At 40.9% G+C, this 23,696-nt stretch overlaps 1 protein-coding gene across 50 annotated transcripts in view; it reads right to left on the bottom strand.

The window, feature by feature from the left end:
* Nucleotides 1-23,696, bottom strand: part of DYM (dymeclin) — a 210,157-nt gene that overhangs the window by 126,138 nt on the left and 60,323 nt on the right. For all 50 annotated transcript variants that reach the window (XM_086867510.1, XM_086867499.1, XM_086867522.1 and 47 more), the window contains 2 exons: nucleotides 5,342-5,524; nucleotides 1,707-1,885 (listed from right to left, as the gene is read on the bottom strand). In XM_086867510.1, coding sequence (XP_086723636.1) covers nucleotides 1,707-1,885; nucleotides 5,342-5,524 — 362 coding nt within the window. The remainder of the gene's footprint in view (nucleotides 1-1,706; nucleotides 1,886-5,341; nucleotides 5,525-23,696) is intronic.

Here is a 23,696-nt window from a genome sequence, read left to right on the forward strand (position 1 = left end):
GACTGAATTACTCCTTTCCACCACAGGACTTTAGTTAGGAGGTCATGATTTCTTTGTCCAGTAGCCCTCCCAATTCTTTTTGGGTCTGGCTCAGCCTGCCTTACTGAGCAATTAAAACTGCTCTTCTCAGTTGGTTGCTGCTTATCCTTATCTACTGGCCTGATAAAAACAAGATTGGACAAAGATGTCAGTAACTTGTCAGCAGAGATCATAAAGAAGCAGCATGAAGAGCAAAATAAGAGCAGTTTCAAATGTTGGTATGGAAAAAAAAATCAAAATACCCACAAAAAACATATTTTCCACTTTTCAGTGATCCTTTTCTGAATTTTTTCAGCTTTTCCCATGAAGTGTTTAAAGTTGCTGATAATTTCTGGGATTTTCTGACTATTTCTTTTTAGGTGATAATATGAAAATATCTTACACTGCAGAGCATCTGAGTACCTGCATCTTGGCTTGTTTTGACAGATGCACAGCATTGTTTTTCTGGAAGCTTTACAGTGTATCTGACACCATAATTATAAAACAATGCACACACCTAATATTTACTTGTTTAGAGAAACCTGGGATAGTGGAAGGCATCCTTGCACATGCAGGGGATTTGAACAAGATGGACTTTAAGGTCCCTTCCAACCCAAACCCTTCTGGGATTCTATTCTGTGATTCTAAAGATACAACAAATTGTTATGGTTAGCAGCTGTTAACTTGTCATATCACACACTAGCAACCCCAAAAATTATACACGACCATTTGTTCACAGAATTCATGCAAAATGACTCAGCCCTTGCCTACATAATCTGCAGTGGACACAGGTTCAGTCTTGAATCAATTCAGCATCAACCATCTCACCCCAGTTTGCCAACAGTGTCGTCTATCAACTCCGATTTTAGCAATACATCTGCTAGAACTTGGACAGAAACCAAACTCACTCCATATCTGCCACCAAACAGGCAAGGGATCTAATTACCTGGCAAGATTTCAAATATTAAAATGGAAAGGGTCCTCTATTCTGTTACCAATTCCCCTAGACAGCCATTATCTTATTAAAGGAATGCTTTTTAATAAGTAAGATTTGTTGAAGTGGTTTGTGACATAACTAAAGTGGGGAACATAAGCTAATTTATAACCTACAAAAACCGTACCAGGTGTCTGTTATATTGGCCATTAACCACAATCCTATTTAAGTGGCTAAAAAGGCACTACAGTTGTATTTCTATAAAATCTGTGAGCTGCTCCTCGAGGAGTTTCAGTCTTAGGTCAACCCTGTAAGACATTTGGCATGTTAGTTCAGTTACAGCTCATTTTGTTAACTATTACTTCTGAAAGTACAGGGCAAGCTTGTGCAACTTTTTGGACTGAATATCCAAAAGAGATAAATAAAATAATGAATAGAATGATATCTGCTACCAGTTTCTCTACACCATGATCAGAAGTGGGCAGGTTTGACCTGGGTCATGATAGTGGCACAAAGAAAGAGAGAATCCAAGACGGTCTTGTAACTTTACCAGTACCACCCTTGACTGCACTGACATGTTTAGCACCAGACTCCTCAGATGACGTAACAAAAATAAGTGAGCTAGAACTGGTGAATGAGTGATCCAGAATCTACTGCTCCCACTGCAGACCAGAGGCCACTTGCAGCTGGTGACACCCAAGCTTGCAGGGACAATCCCACGTGATGAGAACAAAGGATGCAGAGAAGGACTCACCAGATTTTCTATGTCTGTCCGTGCCAACACGTAGGTCCGCATATTGCTGTTCTGATGCAGAAGCATGTACAAGAGAAGAGTGGCTTGATCAGATTTCTGCTGCTCACATAAAGCTGTGTATAAACTGTTAAAGTTAATCTGGAAAGCGTGTGGATTTGATGATGAAAAAGCGGTATTATCTGAAATAAAGAAATAAAAGAAAATCTTTAACAAATACATTTATCATTCAGTTATTTGTTCATTTTATAGAATCTCTGGGGGAAATATTTAATACACCACAAAAAAACAAGAAATAAAAATCACCTGAGACTCTTATCACCAGTGGTCATAAACCTTAACAGAGTCTCATTAAGGTTTCGTTGTGCCAAAAAGCTGAGGCTGTCCTCCCATATGAGCTTGAGTAAGACCCCCATACCTGCACAAAACATTTGCTTTTTTCATAAAACAATTTTGTCCCTCCTTATGGCTTCCTCTGCTAAGAAGGAATGTGATTCCCAGGAGCTGCTGGAAGGGGGGCAGCCATAAGGTCTTCTCTGGAACCAATATATCAACAATTAACATCCAAACCCTACACATCAAACTTAAAGGTTTAGTTCTCTGGCATTAAGGTGGAGTATGTCCCATCCACCCCTTTCTGGGATGGCATGAAGGGGGGATGTGCATAGGTCAAGATTACTGTGATATCTCAGTGGAACAGTGTCAGGACTTTAAGAGGTGGGGAGTTCGGTGGGTTGACTGACATTGTCGGACATCCCTCAAGGTAACAGCACTTTGTTCATAACCACAATATGCTCTGTGCCGGGGCTGGAAGTGAAAATAGAACAGATTTCTGTTCACAGAACCTTTACCAGTTTCAATAAAAATGTCCATCTGCACAGATCTCTAAGGTCTAGAAATTCTCTGTGGAAACAGAAAATGCTAGTACTTACAGGGGGCTTTTGAAGAACATGGAGAGTGAGAGAATTTTTACATGGGCAAATAGCCATAGGACAAGGGGGAAAGGTTTTTAAACTGAAAGAAAAGACACTTAGATGAGAGATCAGGAAGAAATTCTTCCCTGGAAGAGTGGGCAGACCCTGGCACAGGGTGCCCAGAGAAGCTGTGGCTGCCCCTGTATCCCTGGAAGTGTTCAAGGTCAGGTTGAACAGGGCTTGGAGCAACCTGGGATGGTGGAAAGTGTCCCTGCCCATGGCAGGAGAGTTGAAACTGTTGATCCTGAAGGTCCCTTCCAACCCAAAGCACACTGCGGTTCTATGATTTAAGCCCATATTCTTATTCAAGTTTGCTAAGTAGCTTTCAGCACAGAAGAGTGTGGCAGTCGTCAAGTATTTTGAACAACATTTCCACCCACTTTGGATGGAAAAAGTGCTTGGAATTGCTGCAGGAGCACTGCAGGAGCCCTGGCTACCATTGGTTTTGTGGGGCCCAGCAGACAGAGTGCCGGGGAGCCACCGCTCCTCTTGGCCAGGGCAAGGGGAGGACAGCTCCAGCCATTGAGCTGGAGGCAGCAGGAGGCTCTGGAGCAAACAGGACTCCTGCCTGTAGGAGCCGGGAACCACACGGAGACGCAGCCCTGCAGCTATGGAAACGCTGCCTGTCCCCAAACCATGCACCCGCAGGAGCAGCAGAGACCCCAACCTGGCCTTCCTCAACTACTGATCATGATTATGGACCAGCTGGTTGAAAACCTTCATGCTTTGGGTAGGAATTTCCCTTTCAGAGGGAAAACCTGGATGTAGACAGCAAAATCAGAACAACTCAGTCCTTGGTGCCACAGGTGCTGAGAAGCTCCCCTTGACTTTGCAGCTTCACTTCTGCAGGTGTTTAAGCTGTGCCACTGGGATTTACAGCATGCCACTATCAGTTTATAAAAGGATACTAAAAAGCCCAGTAAAATCAAAATCTAAACAGAATTAAAGAAACTTACCAGCAACACCAGCATATCCTGCAGAACATTAAATGGATCAACAGAAAAATTAAACTGTCCTAGATCACGTACAAAAAAAAAACCTATCCTGAATTATTCTAGTTTTGTCCAATTAAATTATAGAAATTATTTTAACAAAAATGCCGATTTTCCTTTTATAGTATATATTATGGCAGCAGCCAGCCTCTTTTTTTCACATTACTTTCCTCTTAGAAACCCCTTAGAATGTTCACAGAAATCAAATTTAAGCTCAATTACGAGTATTGCTAGTGGAAACAAGTTTCTGGGAAACAATAAGTCATTCTATCAACATACACATGTAGAAAAAATACAGCTTTTCATGCTACATTTGACACAAAATAAGTTGTTTGAAAATTTTATAATGATATATGTATAGTGCGCTTTAATGAAATACATTACTGGCTACTGATGGCATGAAACAAAGTGAACCAAAATTCAACACTAAAAGAAGCTTGCAGTTTCAAGACAGAACAAAACAAAAACTTTATCAACAGTTTGATCTCAACTACCTGTAAATGGTATCCAAATAAATCAAAGAAGCATGTTAGGACTCAGAATTGTTCTTATGAGAACAATCCTCCACCTTCACAACCCAATAAATTTTCCTAGGTAATGGTGAATTAATTTAGAGCTCAACCTGGTTAAAACTTAATGGATAAAGGAATACAAAACAACCCCAGAGGAAAGTGTGTAACTCAGGATATTACTGCGGCTTCACAGGTTGTCACACAGTTCCTGAGCTCTGTGCATGGTGCCAACCTGCACCAAGCCAATGAAAGGTAAAACCACATAGCTCAGACTCAGAGATTTAAGTATAGATTAAAGTATACATGGAAAATGGTGGAGTCCCCATCCCTACAGGAATTTAAAAGCCATGTGGATGTGGCACTTAGGGGCATGGGGTAGTGGTGGCTTTGGCAGTGCTGGGGAATGGCTGGACTTGGAGGGCTTTTCCAACCTAAGTGATCCTGTGATTCTGTGACAGGCACAGGCTGCACACTGAGCTATCTAGATAGAACAAGCAGTGTTAGGGCATTCCCATGTCCCAAACAAGACCCTCTGCCAGTCAGTGCCACATGGCACCTGCAGATACCGGACACACCCGTCTCCCCAAAATCCAGACAAGCGGCAATACAACTCTGAAACCTCCCATACATACAAAATTCATGCAAGTGTTTAGGTTAAACATTTTTTTCTTTTTTTGAAATACAAGAATACAGTCAGCAAACCCAGGTAGCAATTTAATTATTTATCTTCTCTCTAAGGACTATGACTCCAGGACAAAAAGTGCTACAAATTTTTAGGGGACTCCTGCAGATTCTTGGATAACCAATCTACTTATAGGTTAGTTTTATGTACATTTTATGAAGTTATAAAGTCACAGAACCAACAAGGTCAGCAGGGACCTTTAAGAACTTCTAGCTCAGGAAGTCAACTGGATCAGGATTATGAAGCTTCCTAGTATTTCTCAACAGAAGAAAGAAGTATTCTCCCTCTGTCCCCACCACTGAGTTCCAGCAGCTGAGGAACTCCACCTCAAAACTCCCAGATAAAGAAGTGTTATTACTGTTCTTCCATTCATGTGCTGGAAGGACAACAAATCTTGGAAAGAGAACCTCTAAGCAATCACTGCATCTTAAAACTCTATTTCATCAGTTCAGGCTCAGAAGTAAGAACAGATACAAACCTTGTGTGTTCTTGAAGGACATGATGGCTTGCCTGTACGGATTCGGGATGTCAGGAGCATCAGTCAGGTTGGCCAGGACCAGCAGCAGCAGCAGGCTCTGGCTGGCCAGAGGGGAGCACTGCTCCAGCTGTGCCGACGCTTTGCTGCCCACCCCACCCAGCGTGAACACTGTCCACAGGCCAGCTGCAGAGAAAAAATAACAAATAACAGGTTTGGTCATATTTTGGTCGTATTTTAATAAACAAGGCTATTTTAGATAGTGGGTTTAGATTAGATATTGGAACAAAATCCTTCCTGGGGAGGGTGAGCAAGCAGCTGGGGTTGCCCCTGGATCCCTGGAAGTGGCCAAGGCCAGGCTGGACAGGGCCTGGAGCAACCTGATCTAGTGGAAGGTGTCCCTGCCCATGGCAGGGGGTGGAACTGGGTGGTCTTTAAGGTCCTTCCAGCCAAACCATTTTGTGATTCTACAATTGTATATTGTGCATGTACAGCTCCAGTAGTAACCCATAATGTATAAAGCCAATGTAATGTCCCTGAAGGCTGCTTGAAAAAACTTTCATCACACTACCTAAACTTCGATGATTTGACCTCAAATGCAGAGAAATTTTCACACTTACAGCACTAACAAGAATTTACTCCAATACCAAACTACTGCATTTGAAACTCCTGTTCCTAATTACAGTGTTGGTGAAACTAGATGACCAGCTACATACCCAAATTACTTATTAAATACTGATTAGAGAAGAAGAAGCTTCAGAGGAGGATTAAAGGACTCCCCTCATCCCTCTCCAGCAAGTCCATTCGTCCTTATACCCTTGCCACTGCTCATGGGACTGTATTACAGCATTGGAAAAAAACTGAGAAAAGCAACAAAACTGAAACAGGGATGCTGCAGACTCAGCATTATTGGAGCACAAAGTCAGAGGAAAGGACAAAACCTCTATGGTTATCACATCTGGGCTCTTGATACATTCATTCCAAGGGGATAAGGAGCAGCCCCTCCCAACAGTATTAGATTCATCCCCAAATGCTTGCCTAGCAGTTCATATTTTTTAGTGCATCTTGAAATTTTATGGCAGAGACTAAGCATTTCATCAAATTGTTAATTTGAAAGGTTAAAGCTTTGAGTTATACAGGAAAAAAAAAAATAGTAAGTTCTACTTTAAAAAAGGTACATCCTTATTTTCTCTTTTAATTAATGCCTAAATCAAAAATTGATTAAAAGACACCTTCTTAAAGAAAACAGAAAAATTAAAAAAGTTTAATTTTCAATCTTCTAGTCTTCAAGACTCAAGGTGCAAATGATAAAAACCTGTAAGCCATTTGAATGTAAAACATTAAAGTATAACCAATTAAAATAATTTCAACTACTCTTGGCCCTACAAGATTTCAAGCCACTCGATGACTATTTTTCTTCTGATGTAATTATACAGTCAGCTTATGTAAAAAAACAATGCCCCCTCATTAGGACAATTGCAGGGCAATTACTGCCATGTCATGGGCAACACAACTAATGCCACTCAGTGTTAAGCAGCTTGAGAGAGTTCTTATAATAAAAAGTACTATAATTGCAGCCTTCTTAGCAAAACTTTCCTGTTACATTAATAACCCTTTATCACCATGTTTTTCATCCACTGTTCTTATCAGAACGAATCATGCTGATCATGAAGTTTTTAAGCTCACATGAGTTAACCAGAGAGCTAACATGCAAAGAAACTATTTCTGAAACCCTGAAACAACTGTACAATTATCACATGTAAAATTATAATATATATAATATATAATATAATATATAACATAATATATAATATATAATATATAATATATTAAATAAATTAAAATTATCATTTTTAAACTTAATATAGTTCTTGTTTTTAATTTTCTACCACCCTATCCTTCTGTGGCTGCCATCTGCCATTACTATGTCTTTCCTCAATAGTTATGGCTATAATATATGCCAAAAACACCTGTTATTAATCTGAATTTTCCACCCAGGAGAATGAGGTCACTATGTCTGATAGAAATCTGCACATTAATATGTGATCTAAGTAACCACCTGAAGTTCTCTTGTGTATTGACAAGTCCTTCAGAAAACCAATCCCAAGTAACAGGTTCATAACCTTCAGTTCAGTTACAAGGGCACTGTCACATTAGGTGCTAAGTATTGGCTGATGCTTCCAACACACTCAAATTAAAATAATTTTAAAGGAAAATATTGTTTCTGATCATGAAGAGCAGCTTAAAAATGCTAAATAGGTAAAGAGCCTGGGAGGACAGCGGGACAGGAAGTTTCTAGCTGTATGTAGCAGTATTTTCACAATATCTGAAATACTACTTTGTTAAACCTCATTTTATATTTATGCATATTTCAAAATTAAAAGACTATATTTAACTTCTTTAACAAAGAAACAAAAGTAATTAAAACAAAGTAACTTATGCCATACTCCCTTAGAGCTTTCCTTACTATATTCTGTTCAGATTCTGAAGAAGAATAGACACTGATACAGTGTGGATAGAATAATATTTTAGATTCTGCTTCTTCAGAACATCACAGGAAAAAAAACCCGCAGAATAAAAGGAAGAAAAGTCCATGTTTAAAAGGGATGAAGGCCATGTTGGACAGGACTTGGAGAACCTGGGATAATGGAAGGTGTCCCCACCCACGGCAGGGGTTAGAACAAGATGAGCTTTGAAATCCCTTCCAACACAAATCATCCATGATTCCATGAAAACTCCTGTAAAAGCCAACAGGATAGCCATAGATGGCTGCAACAGTACTAGCTCTGCCTGCCATCATTACAGGCATGAAGAGAAATTTGACTAAATGTTTCAACATATAGATTGGATTTCTTTCATTTTGAGGTTTTTTTATTTTACTTCTATCCTCTTGTCATTTTTTTATATATCACAAGACAAATACAAATTCCAGATGTTTCTGTAAAACTTTCTACATCTGGGAGGTGGTAAAGATAAGCTAGGCTTCTCAAAACTGAACCACTAAACTGTGAAAATGAGGGAAGGATAGATTACCTGAAATTGCATCATGAGGCAAACTGCTTCTGAAGATTTATAAAATCTTGAAAAGTCTCTACAGTACCAAATGCTACCTTGCTGGTCCCAATTGTAAACCTGATGAAGTCAACAATCCACAACCCTAAAACAGTCACTTCAACATTGTTGTAGTTTAACAGCACACAGCCAATCACTCTCTTCTCTCTCACGAGATGGGGAAGAGAACTGAGAGAAAACACAATATTCATGGGTTGAGAGGAAGGCAATTCAATAGGACTGAAAAAAAAGGGAAAATGATGATTATAATAATGATGATAAAAGAATATACAGAGGAAGTGATGCACAGTGCAGTTGCACTGTTGCAGTTGCCCCCCAGTTTTACTGCTCAGCATGACAGGATATGGGATATCACTTCAACCAGTTGGGTCAGCTGTTCTGAATGTAACCCCCTACAGCTCTTTGTGCCTTAAGAAAACTTGAAGCTCATCCCATTCTAACCCTTGCCATGTGCAGGGACACCTTCCACCATCCCAGGTTGCTCTAAGCCCTGTCCAACCTGGTCTGGGACACCTTCCAGTGATCCAGGGGCAGCCCCAGCTGCTCTGAAAAACCTGTGCCAGGGCCTGCCCACCCTCACAGCCAGGAATTTCTTCCTATATCATAAGAAGGTGACAAGTCCTTGACTCAGCATAAGCATGACTTAGCAACAACTAAAATGTCAGGGTGATATTAACATTACCCAGCACTGCAACTCTATCCAAGCTGAAAACAAGACAAACATTGAGATATTTTGATCATTTATTTCATTTATACAGTTTACTGTTTTCTGCAGAATACTTTCAATTGAGTATCTCTAATATTTGTCCATCACTTCTAACTGTGTCCAGCTCTGGGCTCTCCAGTACAAGAGAGACATGGAGTTCCTGGAGGGGGTCCAGTGGAGAGTGACACGTATACTGAAGGGCCTGGAGCATCTCTGTGTCTAGGAAAGGCTGAGGGAGCTGGGGCTGCTCAGCCTTGAGAGGAGCCCCAACTGAGAGGGGCCTCAGCCCTGGGTGTCCCTGGGTGTCCCTGGGTGTCCCTGGGTGCAGGGAGGTCAGAGCAGAGCCCAGCAATGGCACCAGAGCGATGGGCAGGGACTGAGCCCAGGAATTGCCCCTGCACAGAAGGAACAACTTCTGCCCTGAACAGAGACCAGAGAGGGGAGGAATCTCCCTCACCGGGGTATTCCAGACCCTTCTGGGCACAATCCTGTGCCCTGTGCTCTGGGATGGCCAGGCTGGAGCAGGGAAGTGGGGTCAGATGTCCCACTGTGGGCCCTTCCAACCTGACCAGCTCTTGCATTCACTGATATTTTATTTCCTGACTCAGTCCCACATGGAACCACACTGCTAGAAGTCAATTGGAGAACTGCAAAATTCTGCCAATTATTTCTGGGAAATACTTGAATACTTTAATAAGGAACTGCCTGCTTTTATCTTAAAAACCAGATTAACAGATTCATTTTTGCCCTTCGCTTACACCAAACTAGCCACCACAGATTTTTCTCTCCTGTTCATACAACTCTATGTAAGGCAGAGCAAGAAAAGCAGGTCATAAGAGCAATGTTATTTTGCAACAGAGAAGCTGAGATTATTCTGTAAGATGGCTGGAAACATAGTTTACAGCCATGAAAATAAACCCAGGGCTTTAATCTAGTTTGACAGTCTGTGAAACAACACTTAATGGCCAAATGAAGTTATGACACAATCATCAAAACAGAGCTTTCTTTCACCTGACTGTTGCTTGATGCAAATACAACTCTGCAGAAATCTCTGCCTAATGCCTGGCCTCTGTTACACAATGAGATACAAATAAGGTTCATGTTTGTACCTAGTTCAAGAAAGTTTAAACATGCTTATTTATAGTTTCACAATAATAAGAATAATTTTAAGAGTTTGACTTTGAAGACATTTTGAAACCAAGAGCACAGAAGGTACTCTAAAAACCCATTACACTCATATAAAGCATTGCATCTTACAGTCAACTTCTAACACTGTCTACTTTAAGTCAGCAGATCAACCGACTGTGAGCTATAATTGATTTTTGAGCTCTCCTGGATTAGTTATTAAACTAGCTGTAATTCTTCTGCAAAACATATTATTCACCTTTCAACCTTCAGTGTCAAGGCTAAAAAGACAAACTTTATGACTTCTCATGCTGGACAGAGCATTAAATTAATGTTGAGGAAATTAGAGTTACTTATTTCCAAGTTTCTTTCTAGGAAATTATTATTGTTTGGGGTTTTTTTTAATCTAATAGTAGCTCAAAAATTCAATTAAAGTAATCACTGAACTTCAACCTTTCCTTTGAACATCTTTCATTGTGTTTAGATACAGGCATTAAATTGCAATTAATACTGGCAAAGCCTTTTTGAGTATGGTCCTGTCTCTCCTCACTGGAGCTTGGTAAAAGGGCAGATCCTTCCCTCATTCCCCATCACATAACCCACATCCTCTCAAACATATTTAGCATCCTCCTAATGAGTTTTTTATTACTTTTGAAAATATTTTGCCAAGGGCACCAACTTGAGGTGCTGCCCCAGGCTGCTTTAGAGACTGAATAGGACAAAACAAGAGTTTGAGCAGACATGAAGATCTTCAAAAGGTCTCTTGATCTCCCCCTGTCATTGTGACATTTCCAAAACAACAATCCTGCTCCCTTCTTGCAAAAATGGAAAGAACACAAATAGATGAGGCTACAGAAGCTGGCAAAGCCAGTGTTAAATATCAGAAAGAAAACTGAACCACAACGAAAAAGCCCAAAACAGAACAGATCTAACTTATGGTTAGTAATACATCCAAGTCTAAGCTCCACGTTCTGCTTTCCTATTTCTGAAACTTTTAGCATCCAGAAGATGGTTCAATACTGTAACAGCATCCAAGGCATCACTAAATAGAGATGATGAAGAATTGAAGCAAAAGTGATTTTCATTACATCTAATTGATACCATCATGCAGTTCCTCCACCAAAACCAGTAAATAACGTATTATTAAAAAACATTACAATTACTGTTTAATTCTTATTACACTCAAGCAGCAGCACTGGGAACTTGAGTGTTGTTTTTTTAACGCTTATTATGTGTGTCACATTTCTTAAGTCAATTCAATAGTTCTCACACTGTGGTCTGAAGAACACTTTCTGGTGGCCCATGGAGAGCTGGCAGTTCACGTTGTGCTGGCTCTTGTCCTTGTTTCCAGCTGCTACATTGTGTTAGAAGAAAGCTAAAAATACATAAATACTTTCCTACGATTACTTTTCCATGCAACTAATTTCTCAAGTTGCCACAGGGATGTTATGTGATAATGAATGGGAGAGGAGAAAGAGGTCCATGGAATCATGAACAGGGATCACTGAGGCAACTGCTGTATCAGGGGTATTTTATACTTTATAAAGCACATCCTCAGCATCTCAGATCTTTAGTAAAGGAACTTAAACCCAAATTGTGAGGAACCCAGGGTACACTTGCTATAAAACTTGACTATAAAAACAGCAGCTACATTAATTTTAGGGAAGTCCCACTGCAAATTTGGGAGGATTCATTGCAGAAGGAAACTGGCAAAGCTGAAGTATAGGAAATACGGAATCATTTTTACATGGTTTATGAACCTGCGTGTTAAATATTCCACTCTCGAGCAACATTAAACTCATCTGTAGCATAAACACACTGATGTACACACAAACTACAACCTGTGACTGAAAAGGTCAATCTGGTGATTGCAGGCTTTTTGGCAAAACTGTAAAAACTCAGAAGCACAAAAATGGCTGTCCTAAATACAGTAACTTCTTGTTTGCAGTCACTTTTTAATTGCAATAACTTTTTCAACTGACACAAGTTCTCATAAATGATAGGTTTTTGCATCATTTCACCTGGCATGATAATATACATGGTAAAACTAAAAATTTTAAGTTTTCATCAATATTTTTTATGGTCTTCATTGTCCAGCATTGGACTAACAGAAATAACTTAAACTAGCTTGAGACATAGGAGAATTTCTACAAACAGCTATAAATGAATAGTTCCTGGATGTCACACAGTATAGCAAAATAAATTTGTATTTTAAATACAAGTAGGCTAGCTGCTTTCTAAGTCATCAACAGGCTGCAGCAAGAATTCACATGTGGGAAACACTAGATTTAAAAGCATTTTGAGACTACAGCTATGTATCAGTCCATCTTTACTCCATTTCTTGTCTGGAACACAGGAATGGCAGATGATGTGTATCGGAGTAAACGTGTGATCACTTGGAACTGCATATTCAGGCTTAAAATCTCATCAAACTACCACTCAGTCCTTAGTGCAAGGTCAAAGCCACACAATTTACACAGATGATTGCCATGGCTTTATTTCAGGTGCTGTGTTATATTTCAGCTGTTTTACTACTATATTTTAAGTATTTAGTTCCTAAATACTACAGGAAAGTGACTGAAATGCTATAGAAAGATTAAGTGCATGTTTTAGATTACTTCTTTAAATGTTAAAAAGAATTATAGAAGTGATTTAAAAACCAAGTTATTTTCTTCTCAACAAATCACTGCAACAGAACAACTGCTCTATATTTCATAGATTTCAACTGGCTCATTGAAATACATGACTGAGTATGACTTAATTGTTTGAGGGTTTTCACACCTAATAACACTATTGTAAAGGAGACCAGTATTTCATCCTCCCTGCCAAGAACAGCAGAAGGTAGTTGTTTCTGTGGAGCCAAGCTCTGCAACACCAGCTCCCTGCCTGCCCCACTCCTGGTCACAGCCTCTCCAGAACAGCCAAGCTCATGTCTCTGTGTACCCACACACTTCAAATACATCCTAGGCTCATGACTTTTTGATGTCACTGCTGCTCCTAGTGCTGCAGCAGGACAGGAAAGCCACAGGGAATGGCTGGGGTGGAGGAGCCACTGGGGAAAAGACAGCCCAGGAAATCTCCACATAAACCCTCCAAAGCTAGAGGAGCACTGATGAGTTTGAGGTGCCCGGGGCCGTGATGTCATTAACACACTCTGGAAGCAGCTCTTCAGGAAATGAATCATGGAAGCAAGTGAAATGCAAAGATGCATTAAGTTACTGTATCCATTCCCTATCTATGCAACACTGTTCCCTCCAATGCAGATTGTTATTCCATCCAGTCTAATTTTAAGGGACTAGTAATGGAGGCTGAACCACGTCCTTTGGGAAGCGTGTTCCATAATCTAATAATCCTCAATGTTAAGATTTTTTTCCTAATACTCAGCTAAACATTACTTTGTTCAGCTTCATCTACTTATTCCTTTAAGTGGTTCTATGTAATACCATAAAACATTTCTGCCCCAGTTCAGTGTTTACAGCACTTAAATAAAAGACACAGTCAGGTCTCCTTTGTTGCCCAGCCAAATTACATACACACATTTTTCTTTCCTTTCTTTTAAAGTCTTTTCCAGTTTGCTTCCTGCAATTAATCCCAGCTCCAATACTTTGCACAACCTTTCAAATGTCATGGAACTGAAAAAGATTGCAAACAGTAAATTGCATAGATTGATAAATAAGCATATCCTTCATTTCACTACAAAAACAGTGTTTATTTAATTTTAAACCATTCATCTTCATTCATCTCAGGAGATCTTTACTGTGAAATCCAAAGTGATCCAAGCTTTCCTCAGGGCAGGAACCCCATCTTCCCCATCATTATTACACTTCCGTTTTTTTTGAACTTTAAAATAAGGAGACAATCATTTTCTCCCAAGATCATGAAACTCAGATGCAGACTTGCATCCTCATAAAAGCTCTTCAGCACAGGGGAATCAGAAATGCATAAAGACACCCCAAAAAAGTATTTAATCTGAAAAAACTAAAACAAAACGTTCAAAAACAAAGCCAGTACGTGTAAACTCAGTAAAATAATATACACACACACACATATATATTATTAACAGTTGGACTTGATGATCTTTGAGATCTTTCCCAGACTTGATGATTCCATGATAAATGAAAAATTTAACACTTCCAGATGGGGTCTACCTCTCTTACTGGCCCAGAGATGCTGAAGCACAGAATAGCTCTGTTAGCTGGAAATCCCTGATGACATTTTTATTATATGTAATTGGAACATGAGTAGTAGACATACCTTGAAGAATTAAGTAAAGAAAATTACATAACATACTTTTGAATCAAAGGCCAAATAAGCCTGGGAATAACTCTAATAAACTATTAATTCACTTTTAGAAATGTATTAAAAGTAACTATAGGAGAGGAACATCTTAAGAAAGGAATCTTCACATTTTTATTAGCTCAACTCCTGGCCTGTTGCTGGCAATACCTATTTCAACTCCTTTGGACAGAAGTGATACAATTTCTGACATGGAACAATATTCCTGCGGCACATTTGAAGACTGTCCAGTATAACTGAAGCTGCAAATGTGACCACAATATCTAGAAAAAATAAATAAAGGTTTTATGGTATTATACAAGAGCACAATACCACAGTATTATGACTACTTGGAACCCAGGAAACTAAATGCAAGCTTGAAGAGAGTGAGAAAGAGGAAAACAAATGAGAAATGTGGGAAAAACTGCAAATCCACCCAGTGTTGGATTTAATTTTAGAGGAATTGTCTGACTCAGTCCTCTATCAACCTTGGAACAGCAAACATCACGCCAACAACAAGTTCACATAGAGACATGAAAAAGGAGTTGTTGAATGGTGGGGTTTGGGGGAGAGAAGGTTAGTTCTTGGAGGGGTTTTGTTCAGGTTTTTATTTTAAAATGTTTTTGTTTGTTTGTATTTTGTTTTTTGTTTTAAATAGAAAAAAGTCCTCTGACTTTTGCCCAGAGTACCATCCCGGTACTTTATTGCTCTTGTTAGAATGCAAGGGAGCACAGTGAATGAGTGTAATTCAACCAATTGTAGAACTTCCAGTAATATCTTCTATTGACTCTATCAGGCAAAATATGAGGCAGAAACAAACACAGAAACATGTTACAAAACAACCATCTTGGCAGTTTTTAAATCGTGCTAATCAGGGTATCAATATTAACTAATGCTTTTGATGTAGGACCCTCAGGAAGATTTCATCCTCACACATAGTGGGAAGGGGGAAGAAGAAATCCAAACAACCAATTGAAGAAGTGACCTGTAAAGTTGCTAGGCAGGTCAAGACATCCAAGAAATTACTTTTCCTGAACTGTTTGAGATTTTTATATCAGCTAGTGAGTTTAGCACACTGTTCCTGTTGGCTTGTTGCGACTGCAGGCACTCAATTCACCTGTTTCTTGCGGCATGAGAGGAACAAGGAATAGCTGGCACAGCAAAGTCACCATAGACTTGCTGCTTCCCTCCTAGACCTAGGTTTTACTCCTCCAAATTTGTGAAGCACCTCACCACTGGTATCTGCAGCAGTTCCAGACAGCTCTATCAGCCTTCAGGAGAGCATTCAAAAACAATTAAACAGAACTCCTAATATAAGCACAAGCCGAAAAACTCAGTTACACAGCTTAGGAATACTCTGTCTGCCACTCTTATTCCTGAGAAGACATGCTCATGCTCCTTGGAGGCCTGCCACATCTCCGCAGAGCAATGGGCATGTTATTTTTTAACCCAGTATGTCCCTACTTTTCCTTTAAGAGGAACATTTTGTTTGTGTGAGGTAACTTCTTCCTCTACACTACCTGCCACTCCAAGGACAAAGAAAACTCTAAGTGTTAATTCTCTTGCATGAAACCTGGTCCACCAGCAACTGCATGGAGCAGGGAAGGCCCCCCTAGACCCTGGAAGAGGCTCATGGAGCTCACGAGGGGTGCTGCATCCCGAGCCTCACTGGCATGACACTCCGTGGAACACACTTCATGAAAACTCAAACATTCAGACAATTTTACTGCCAGTTTTTCAACAAGTTTCTGCTCAATGTATGCAAACTGCAAGTTTTGGGACCTTGTAACTTGGCCAGATTTAGTAAACTTTAAGAGGGATTGTAAATGGCCCATCTCTATCCACAGCTTCACTCCCCCAAGTCCCGCTTCCCAAATCTCAAGAGCCTTTTCCAAGGCATGAAGGCTCTAAAACTCCTCAATAAAACAGATGTAAGAATTCAGCATTGGTTAAGTAACATTTTTCCCTAACCTCATTCTCAGAAACAGAAGAACTGTTTTCAATTAAAGCAGTGCCAAAAGATTTAAAAAAAAAAAAAGAAAAATCTAAAAAAAAAGCCTAAGGAAGATACTCAGCATGAAAAGTTTCATGACAACTGAAGTCTGAAAAAAAATTATGAGCAACTGAAAATTGGATTTCACTACAGAAAGTGCTCTATAAGCTTATCTTGAGGCATCAATACCAGCTCCAGCCATATGAACATTATTAAAGTGGCAGTTTTAATGATGAAGCATTGAGGAAAGCAGCAGCACTGAGGAATGAAGTCCTACCCCCAGAACAAGCATGCCACAGGCAAAACTTTTCATTATCTTGACTAGCAGAAAATGCCTCCTCAGCTGAAAGAACCCAGTGTCCCTGCTCCCTCTCAGAGCGGGGCGTGAGCTCCTGCCAAGGCTGACGAGCTGTTTTATGTCAGCACCTGCCCTTTGGCTCCGCTCTCGGCACTGACATCAACTCCAGCGGCATCAGACAGGAACACGTTTCTGTCACCAGACACCACGGCTGGAGCCACACCAGCAAAACAGGGCTGCAACTCACGGAACACTGTTTGAAGCCCTCTCATGGATCCAGCACTGAATTGCCTCTCTTTTTGGGTCGACGGCCAGTGTGGAGGGAATGGAATGGTGTAGGGAAAGGTTTTGGTGTGTCAAATTTACTGACTACAAAAACAGAACGCTATGGGGGGAGAAAAAGGCTGACTAAGTATTACTGACTCTGTCTGCCTATTTTTTCCCAGCAAAAAATGATAGTTAACATTGAAATTATACAGAAACATGTGCTAACACTCATCAACTTTACTATTAAAGACTAAAATTACATATATCGTATTGAGAAAGTGTTCATTCTAAATACTGATTTTCAATTTATGGAATGAATTGCCTAAAGACTTGCATTTATATGAAAAAAATATATTTAGAGGCACTTTATTTTTTCTCTAGCACGCACATTCAGTTCCGTAATATTTCATCTTCAGTACCCAAAAATGTTTTTACCACGGGACAAGGGATTCCTCTGGGCTTTTCCTGTTCCTAAGCATTTTGTAATAGCTCCAAGCCATAAAGGGAAAAGAAGCTTGCTCTCTGGGAGCAGAGTTAGGAAACAGTGAGGATAAACCATTCCTGCCTCTCTGCCATCACCTACATCACGGGCTATGCCCATACCTGAGAAAGAGGAGTCAATGTACATTTTTAATATAACGTACAAAGCAATTCTCATTCTGCATGAGATCAATCAAGGAGTTAAAAAAGCCAAGTTGAGCAACACAATTGCCCACAAGGGTAACACCTGGTACCACCACCTTCAGATTTCCACGTAGATCTCACTTGTGTGGAAGCTATATGGCAATCCCAAGGTACCCCAGGCAAGCCCTATGATGTAGACAAGCTTTGTGAGCCTCCATCAGCAGCAGCTGCCCCCTGTGAAGACACATCTTTTTTAGGCTACCAGGTTTTGAGTAGACAATTCGAATATGGTAATATTTTTTGTATAAAACATTTCTGCTATCCCAAATATTTAGAAAATCACACAATTATTTGGGTGGAAAGGGACTTTCAAGATCATCTCATTCCAAAACCCTGCCTGTCATGGGCAGGGACAACTTCCACTGTCCCAGGCTGCTGCAAGCCCTGTCCAGCCTGGCCTTGGACACTGCAGGGATGCAGGGGCAGCCCCAGCTGCTCTGGGCACCCTGTGCCAGGGCCTGCCCACCCTCCCAGCCAGCAATTCCTTGCCAATATCCCAGCTGGGCCTGCCCTCTGGCACTGGCAAGCCATTGCCTGGGTGCTGGCCCTGCAGGCCTTGTCCCCAGTCCCTGGGCAGCTCTCCTGGAGCCCCTTTAGGCCCTGCCAGGGGCTCTCAGCTCTCCCATGAGCCTTCTCTCCTCCAGGATGAAACTCACTCCACATTCCCACAACAATTACTCAGTGAACTTTATGGAAAATCACAAATGCCACCAAACTGGTTGGCACGAGCTAACAGCAGGGCCTTGTGAGCAGGCCTTTTGCAAAACAATTACAATTAGCAAGATAAGACAATGAGAAACACCTATGTGCTTTATTTACATCTTATAAAATCACCTGAAATTGTTTGGTAAGTGGGAATCCTAAGCACATTATCACATGCAAACAGCATGTTTTATTAACCTTGAAGCAAGGCCCAGCAGTTAAAACATGAGGATAAAGATCAGGACATTGGAATTTTATTCCCAGCTGCAATGTCAACTGATTGTGCAATTTTAGCCAAGCTTCAAGCATGTTATTTCCTCTTTTTCCCCTATCTATAAAAATGAGAATTTTCTACTTAATAAGGGCCTTTACATCCTGATGCCCTTGGCCTGAATGTGCGTTGTTCCTGAGCTGATGTCCCAATTTCCTAAGAGATCTCTGACCCACTGAAGAGAGTCAGAGCAGATTATATACACACTGGGACTGATTACACATTCATTGTATATTTACATAAAACTAGCTAATGATACAGATATATAGAACATATTCAATTATACAGATATAATTGTACAGATATATAAAAAGACAGATCTTCTCTTGACAGACCCTCTCAGAATGACAATTGCTGAGAGAAGCAGTTCAATAAATGTAAACTATTGAGGCTGAAATTAGAAGCCAGCAGTGAATTAGATGGATAAACCTGATGCCAAACTTGAAATTATGCAAGCCGAAACAGTTTTTTCCTAGGAATATTTTTATATTTTGTATTATCTACATTTCTACATATACATTTGCTTTAATGTATTTACATCTGTCATATTTGTATATGCTGTATATACATCTTATAAAACCACTTCAAATTGTTTAAGTAGGAATCTTACAAATTATCACACAAACAGTATAACTGTAATAGTAAACAGTAACAGTAGACTCCTAACTAAATGTCATATTGATATAATAAAGTCTATATTTATGAAACAATTTATTCTCATATGTAACTTACCTGTTTCATTTTTATGCTTCTAGGTATTTTGATACCTAAATCATTTATTTTTGTATAAATACAAAAATTTATACACTAAATATATATATACAGTACACTGGGTCATATATATTTATATTATTAAATGTAAGTACATTCATATTTTCTGTATAGTCTGTATTTTATTTTATAGTTCTTCTATTATATGCATACACATCCACACACAGAACCAGTGAGTACCAAATAACTGTCAAATGCTGTGGCGTCAACATCTCTCATTCTTGAATTAATTTGATCCAGATTTACCTTCCAGCTGAGAGTAAACTGCTGAAACCTTCTACTGCTGAAACATGTATCTACTTTCCTTTCTCTTGCAGACAAGAAAAAAATATTTGTTCCAAGGTCATCATGTGGCTGCCCCATCCCCGAAAATGTCCAAGACCAGGCTGGATGGATCTCTGAGCAACCTGGTCTAGTGGAAGGTGTCTCTGACCATGGCAGGAGGGTGGAACAAAATGATTCTTAAGGTCTCTTCCAACTCAAGCCCTTACAGGATTCTACAATTCTATGATCTGATTTTTTCCTAAAAACAAAAACCCACACCAGTCTTCCACACAGATACATCCACAATTCGTAATTCAAATGCTTTAACTATAAATCATTCCGAAGATTCTTCCAGTTTCCAAGTTTCTTATCAAAGTGGAATTAACTTTCCTAGTTAGCAATTTCAGGATAGCACTTGCCCTAAAGATTAAAAAACGGGTAAGAAAACAGGTTCAGCTTATGAATTCCTAGGTGGCAACAAGACAACTTCAAGTCACCACATGAGGGCTTAGAGGGGACATCTCTGTCAGAGACCCTGAACAGACAAAGAAAGAAGTACCATCACTCAACAACAGAGAAAGACTACTAAATGTAAAAATATAAAGATTAAGTCTTTCCCAAATCAGGGAAAAAAAGATATATATGAGCTTTGGCAAGTTCAATGTTAAACCAGACTGAGTTGAGCCAAAAGTAACTTGGGAACAGCCTGCTAAAGGTATAAAAATCAACAGCAAAAGCTTTTCCAAACAATCTGACAGCTCCTCAAAGACGCCAACAAGCCATGGAGGCCTTCAGGGAGAACCCTGGGAAGGTCAGGCTCTGGCAAATTAACTACTCTGGGTGCATTTCCCAACACTTTCTGCTCACTCCATCAATAGATCTCATACATGACCAACAAAAGCAGCAACTGCTGTGGTGTTCTCCCTTGGCAACAGGTCCCCTTCAGCAGCTGAAGGCTCTGCAGAAGCCCACAAGGTGAGGGGCTAATGTGAATGTCCCAAACACCAATAGCTGGATAGTTGTGGAGCCAGCCAAGAACCAAGATCAGTTGTCGGGAACAACAGCCAAGTGTTGCTGGTAAGAGCATGTATGAGAAAGACCAGGATGTGGCTGAAGAAGGGGCCATACAGAGGCAGTGCAGCACTTTTCAAGGACAAACACCCTTCCCTTCCCTTCCCTTCCCTTCCCTTCCCTTCCCTTCCCTTCCCTTCCCTTCCCTTCCCTTCCCTTCCCTTCCCTTCCCTTCCCTTCCCTTCCCTTCCCTTCCCTTCCCTTCCCTTCCCTTCCCGCACCTTCCCGCACCTTCCCGCACCTTCCCTTCCCGCACCTTCCCTTCCCTTCCCGCACCTTCCCTTCCCGCACCTTCCCTTCCCTTCCCTTCCCTTCCCTTCCCTTCCCTTCCCTTCCCTTCCCTTCCCTTCCCTTCCCTTCCCGCACCTTCCCGCACCTTCCCTTCCCGCACCTTCCCGCACCTTCCCGCACCTTCCCTTCCCTTCCCGCACCTTCCCTTCCCTTCCCTTCCCGCACCTTCCCTTCCCTTCCCTTCCCTTCCCGCACCTTCCCTTCCCTTCCCTTCCCTTCCCTTCCCTTCCCTTCCCTTCCCTTCCCTTCCCTTCCCTTCCCTTCCCTTCCCTTCCCTTCCCTTCCCTTCCCTTCCCTTCCCTTCCCTTCCCTTCCCTTCCCGCACCTTCCCTTCCCGCACCTTCCCGCACCTTCCCTTCCCGCACCTTCCCTTCCCTTCCCTTCCCGCACCTTCCCTTCCCTTCCCGCACCTTCCCTTCCCTTCCCGCACCTTCCCTTCCCGCACCTTCCCTTCCCTTCCCTTCCCTTCCCTTCCCGCACCTTCCCTTCCCTTCCCGCACCTTCCCTTCCCTTCCCGCACCTTCCCTTCCCTTCCCTTCCCGCACCTTCCCTTCCCTTCCCGCACCTTCCCTTCCCTTCCCGCACCTTCCCTTCCCGCACCTTCCCTTCCCGCACCTTCCCTTCCCTTCCCGCACCTTCCCTTCCCACACCTTCCCTTCCCTTCCCTTCCCTTCCCTTCCCTTCCCTTCCCTTCCCTTCCCTTCCCTTCCCTTCCCTTCCCTTCCCTTCCCTTCCCTTCCCTTCCCTTCCCTTCCCTTCCCTTCCCTTCCCTTCCCTTCCCTTCCCTTCCCTTCCCTTCCCTTCCCTTCCCTTCCCTTCCCTTCCCTTCCCTTCCCTTCCCTTCCCGCACCTTCCCGCACCTTCCCTTCCCTTCCCTTCCCGCACCTTCCCGCACCTTCCTTTCCCGCACCTTCCCGCACCTTCTTTCCTCTCTTTAATCCCCCTCTCCTTTCTCTTCCCTTTCTCTCTACTCCTTTATCCAAAATCCACCACCATATATGTTCTTCGGGAGTATACACCCGAAGAACAGGGACTAACAAACCAATTCCCATGCCAAGTGCATAATTCATTAAGAAAGCTTCCTAAACTTTTGCGGACCCTCTGATTTTTGTCATTCCTTCTGACCCCAAACACTGGGTTCTGCCTTCCCCTAAAGCATCAGACATCACAGGTCCAACAGGAGGCTGCCTTTCCAGTAGCAGCCTTCAGATGAAGGATCAGGATAAGATTCAGAGGGAAATTCAGATTTTTTTAAGAAATGCAGCATTTTCACATTGTTCCACAAGACTCAACACCCACATGAAGCCCTGAAAATTTCACATCTAAGAATCCTCACCACAGATACAACTACAGGTAAGACAAACTTCTCTTCCTCAAGTTTAAGTAACTAAAGAAAGCATCAACAATTACAGAAACATCTGATTCCACACTAAGGAATATTCCAATGTAGTTATAGCAGTAAAAGCTCCAGTTCTAACTCAAATATCTCAAATCAGCATGAATTTGAGTAAGCTTGCTTTACACATTCAAGCAGTGTCCATGGATTTTGTTAACTAGTTATTAATTATAATTTGAAACAAGCCCAAAAGAAACATCAATACAAAATAAGATACTGCTTAATTAATATACTTTTAAGCAAACACAGCATCAATTTGTTTGGGAAGGCATGAATTAAAGAACTCGAAAACACATTCAGAACAAACTGGAAAAAGAAAATGTACAATAAATCAACTATTCCATTCCAAGCTTTTATTTCCTCCCACACCTCTCACACAGCCATAAGACTTTAATGGTAAGACAGCCCCCCACACACCCATGATTGCAATTGATGGATCATGGACCACTTTTAATCTGGTTGAAAGAATTTGGCATTGTATCAGATTATAAAATCCCTTCCTACGCTTGTGAAAGGACACAATGACGGCTCCACTACGGACACCACGCTCCATGAAGAATTCTGTCTAGCACAATACCCATATTAACCAGACAGAACTATACATTTTAATTTATATAGTCATTACTTCTTTTCAAAGCATGCCTCCTAAGGCAGAGAAAGTGACAAGACAAAGGGATTGATTTGTACATAAGGTGAAATGATTATTTAGTACTTACTTTCCATCTTTCGTAATTGCATTGTGCTTGTTTCAAGTATGTGCCAAACCACAGTGAAAATCTAATTTAAAATTAATTAACTGGAGAACTCTACATACATGCCGAAGCTAACATCTACAAAGCTTCTATCCTTTAAAAAATGACTTCTGCAATTTGCAAATATGCCAGTTCTTGACATACCAATAGGATTCTGGAATGACTTAAAAAATTACTCCAAATATTTGAGCATGCCATGAGTTTCAGCAGACTGGTGGTGGCTGTGGTGGGGAGAGAGAGTGCAAAACACAGAAGGGAAAAAAAGATGCTATTAAAAAGACAGGAAGAGAAACACTGTAAGAGTGATTGAGAACACATTATTTTCCAATACACTAACTGCAAAAGCTCATAAGCTTATTTTTTCTTCTTCCAGTGAAAATACTAAGAAGCCAAATGGCAAAGATAAAAGTTTTCTATTTA

Source organism: Cyanistes caeruleus, chromosome Z (genome assembly GCF_971803275.1).
Source record: "Cyanistes caeruleus chromosome Z, bCyaCae1.hap1.1, whole genome shotgun sequence".
Taxonomy (NCBI): domain Eukaryota; kingdom Metazoa; phylum Chordata; class Aves; order Passeriformes; family Paridae; genus Cyanistes; species Cyanistes caeruleus.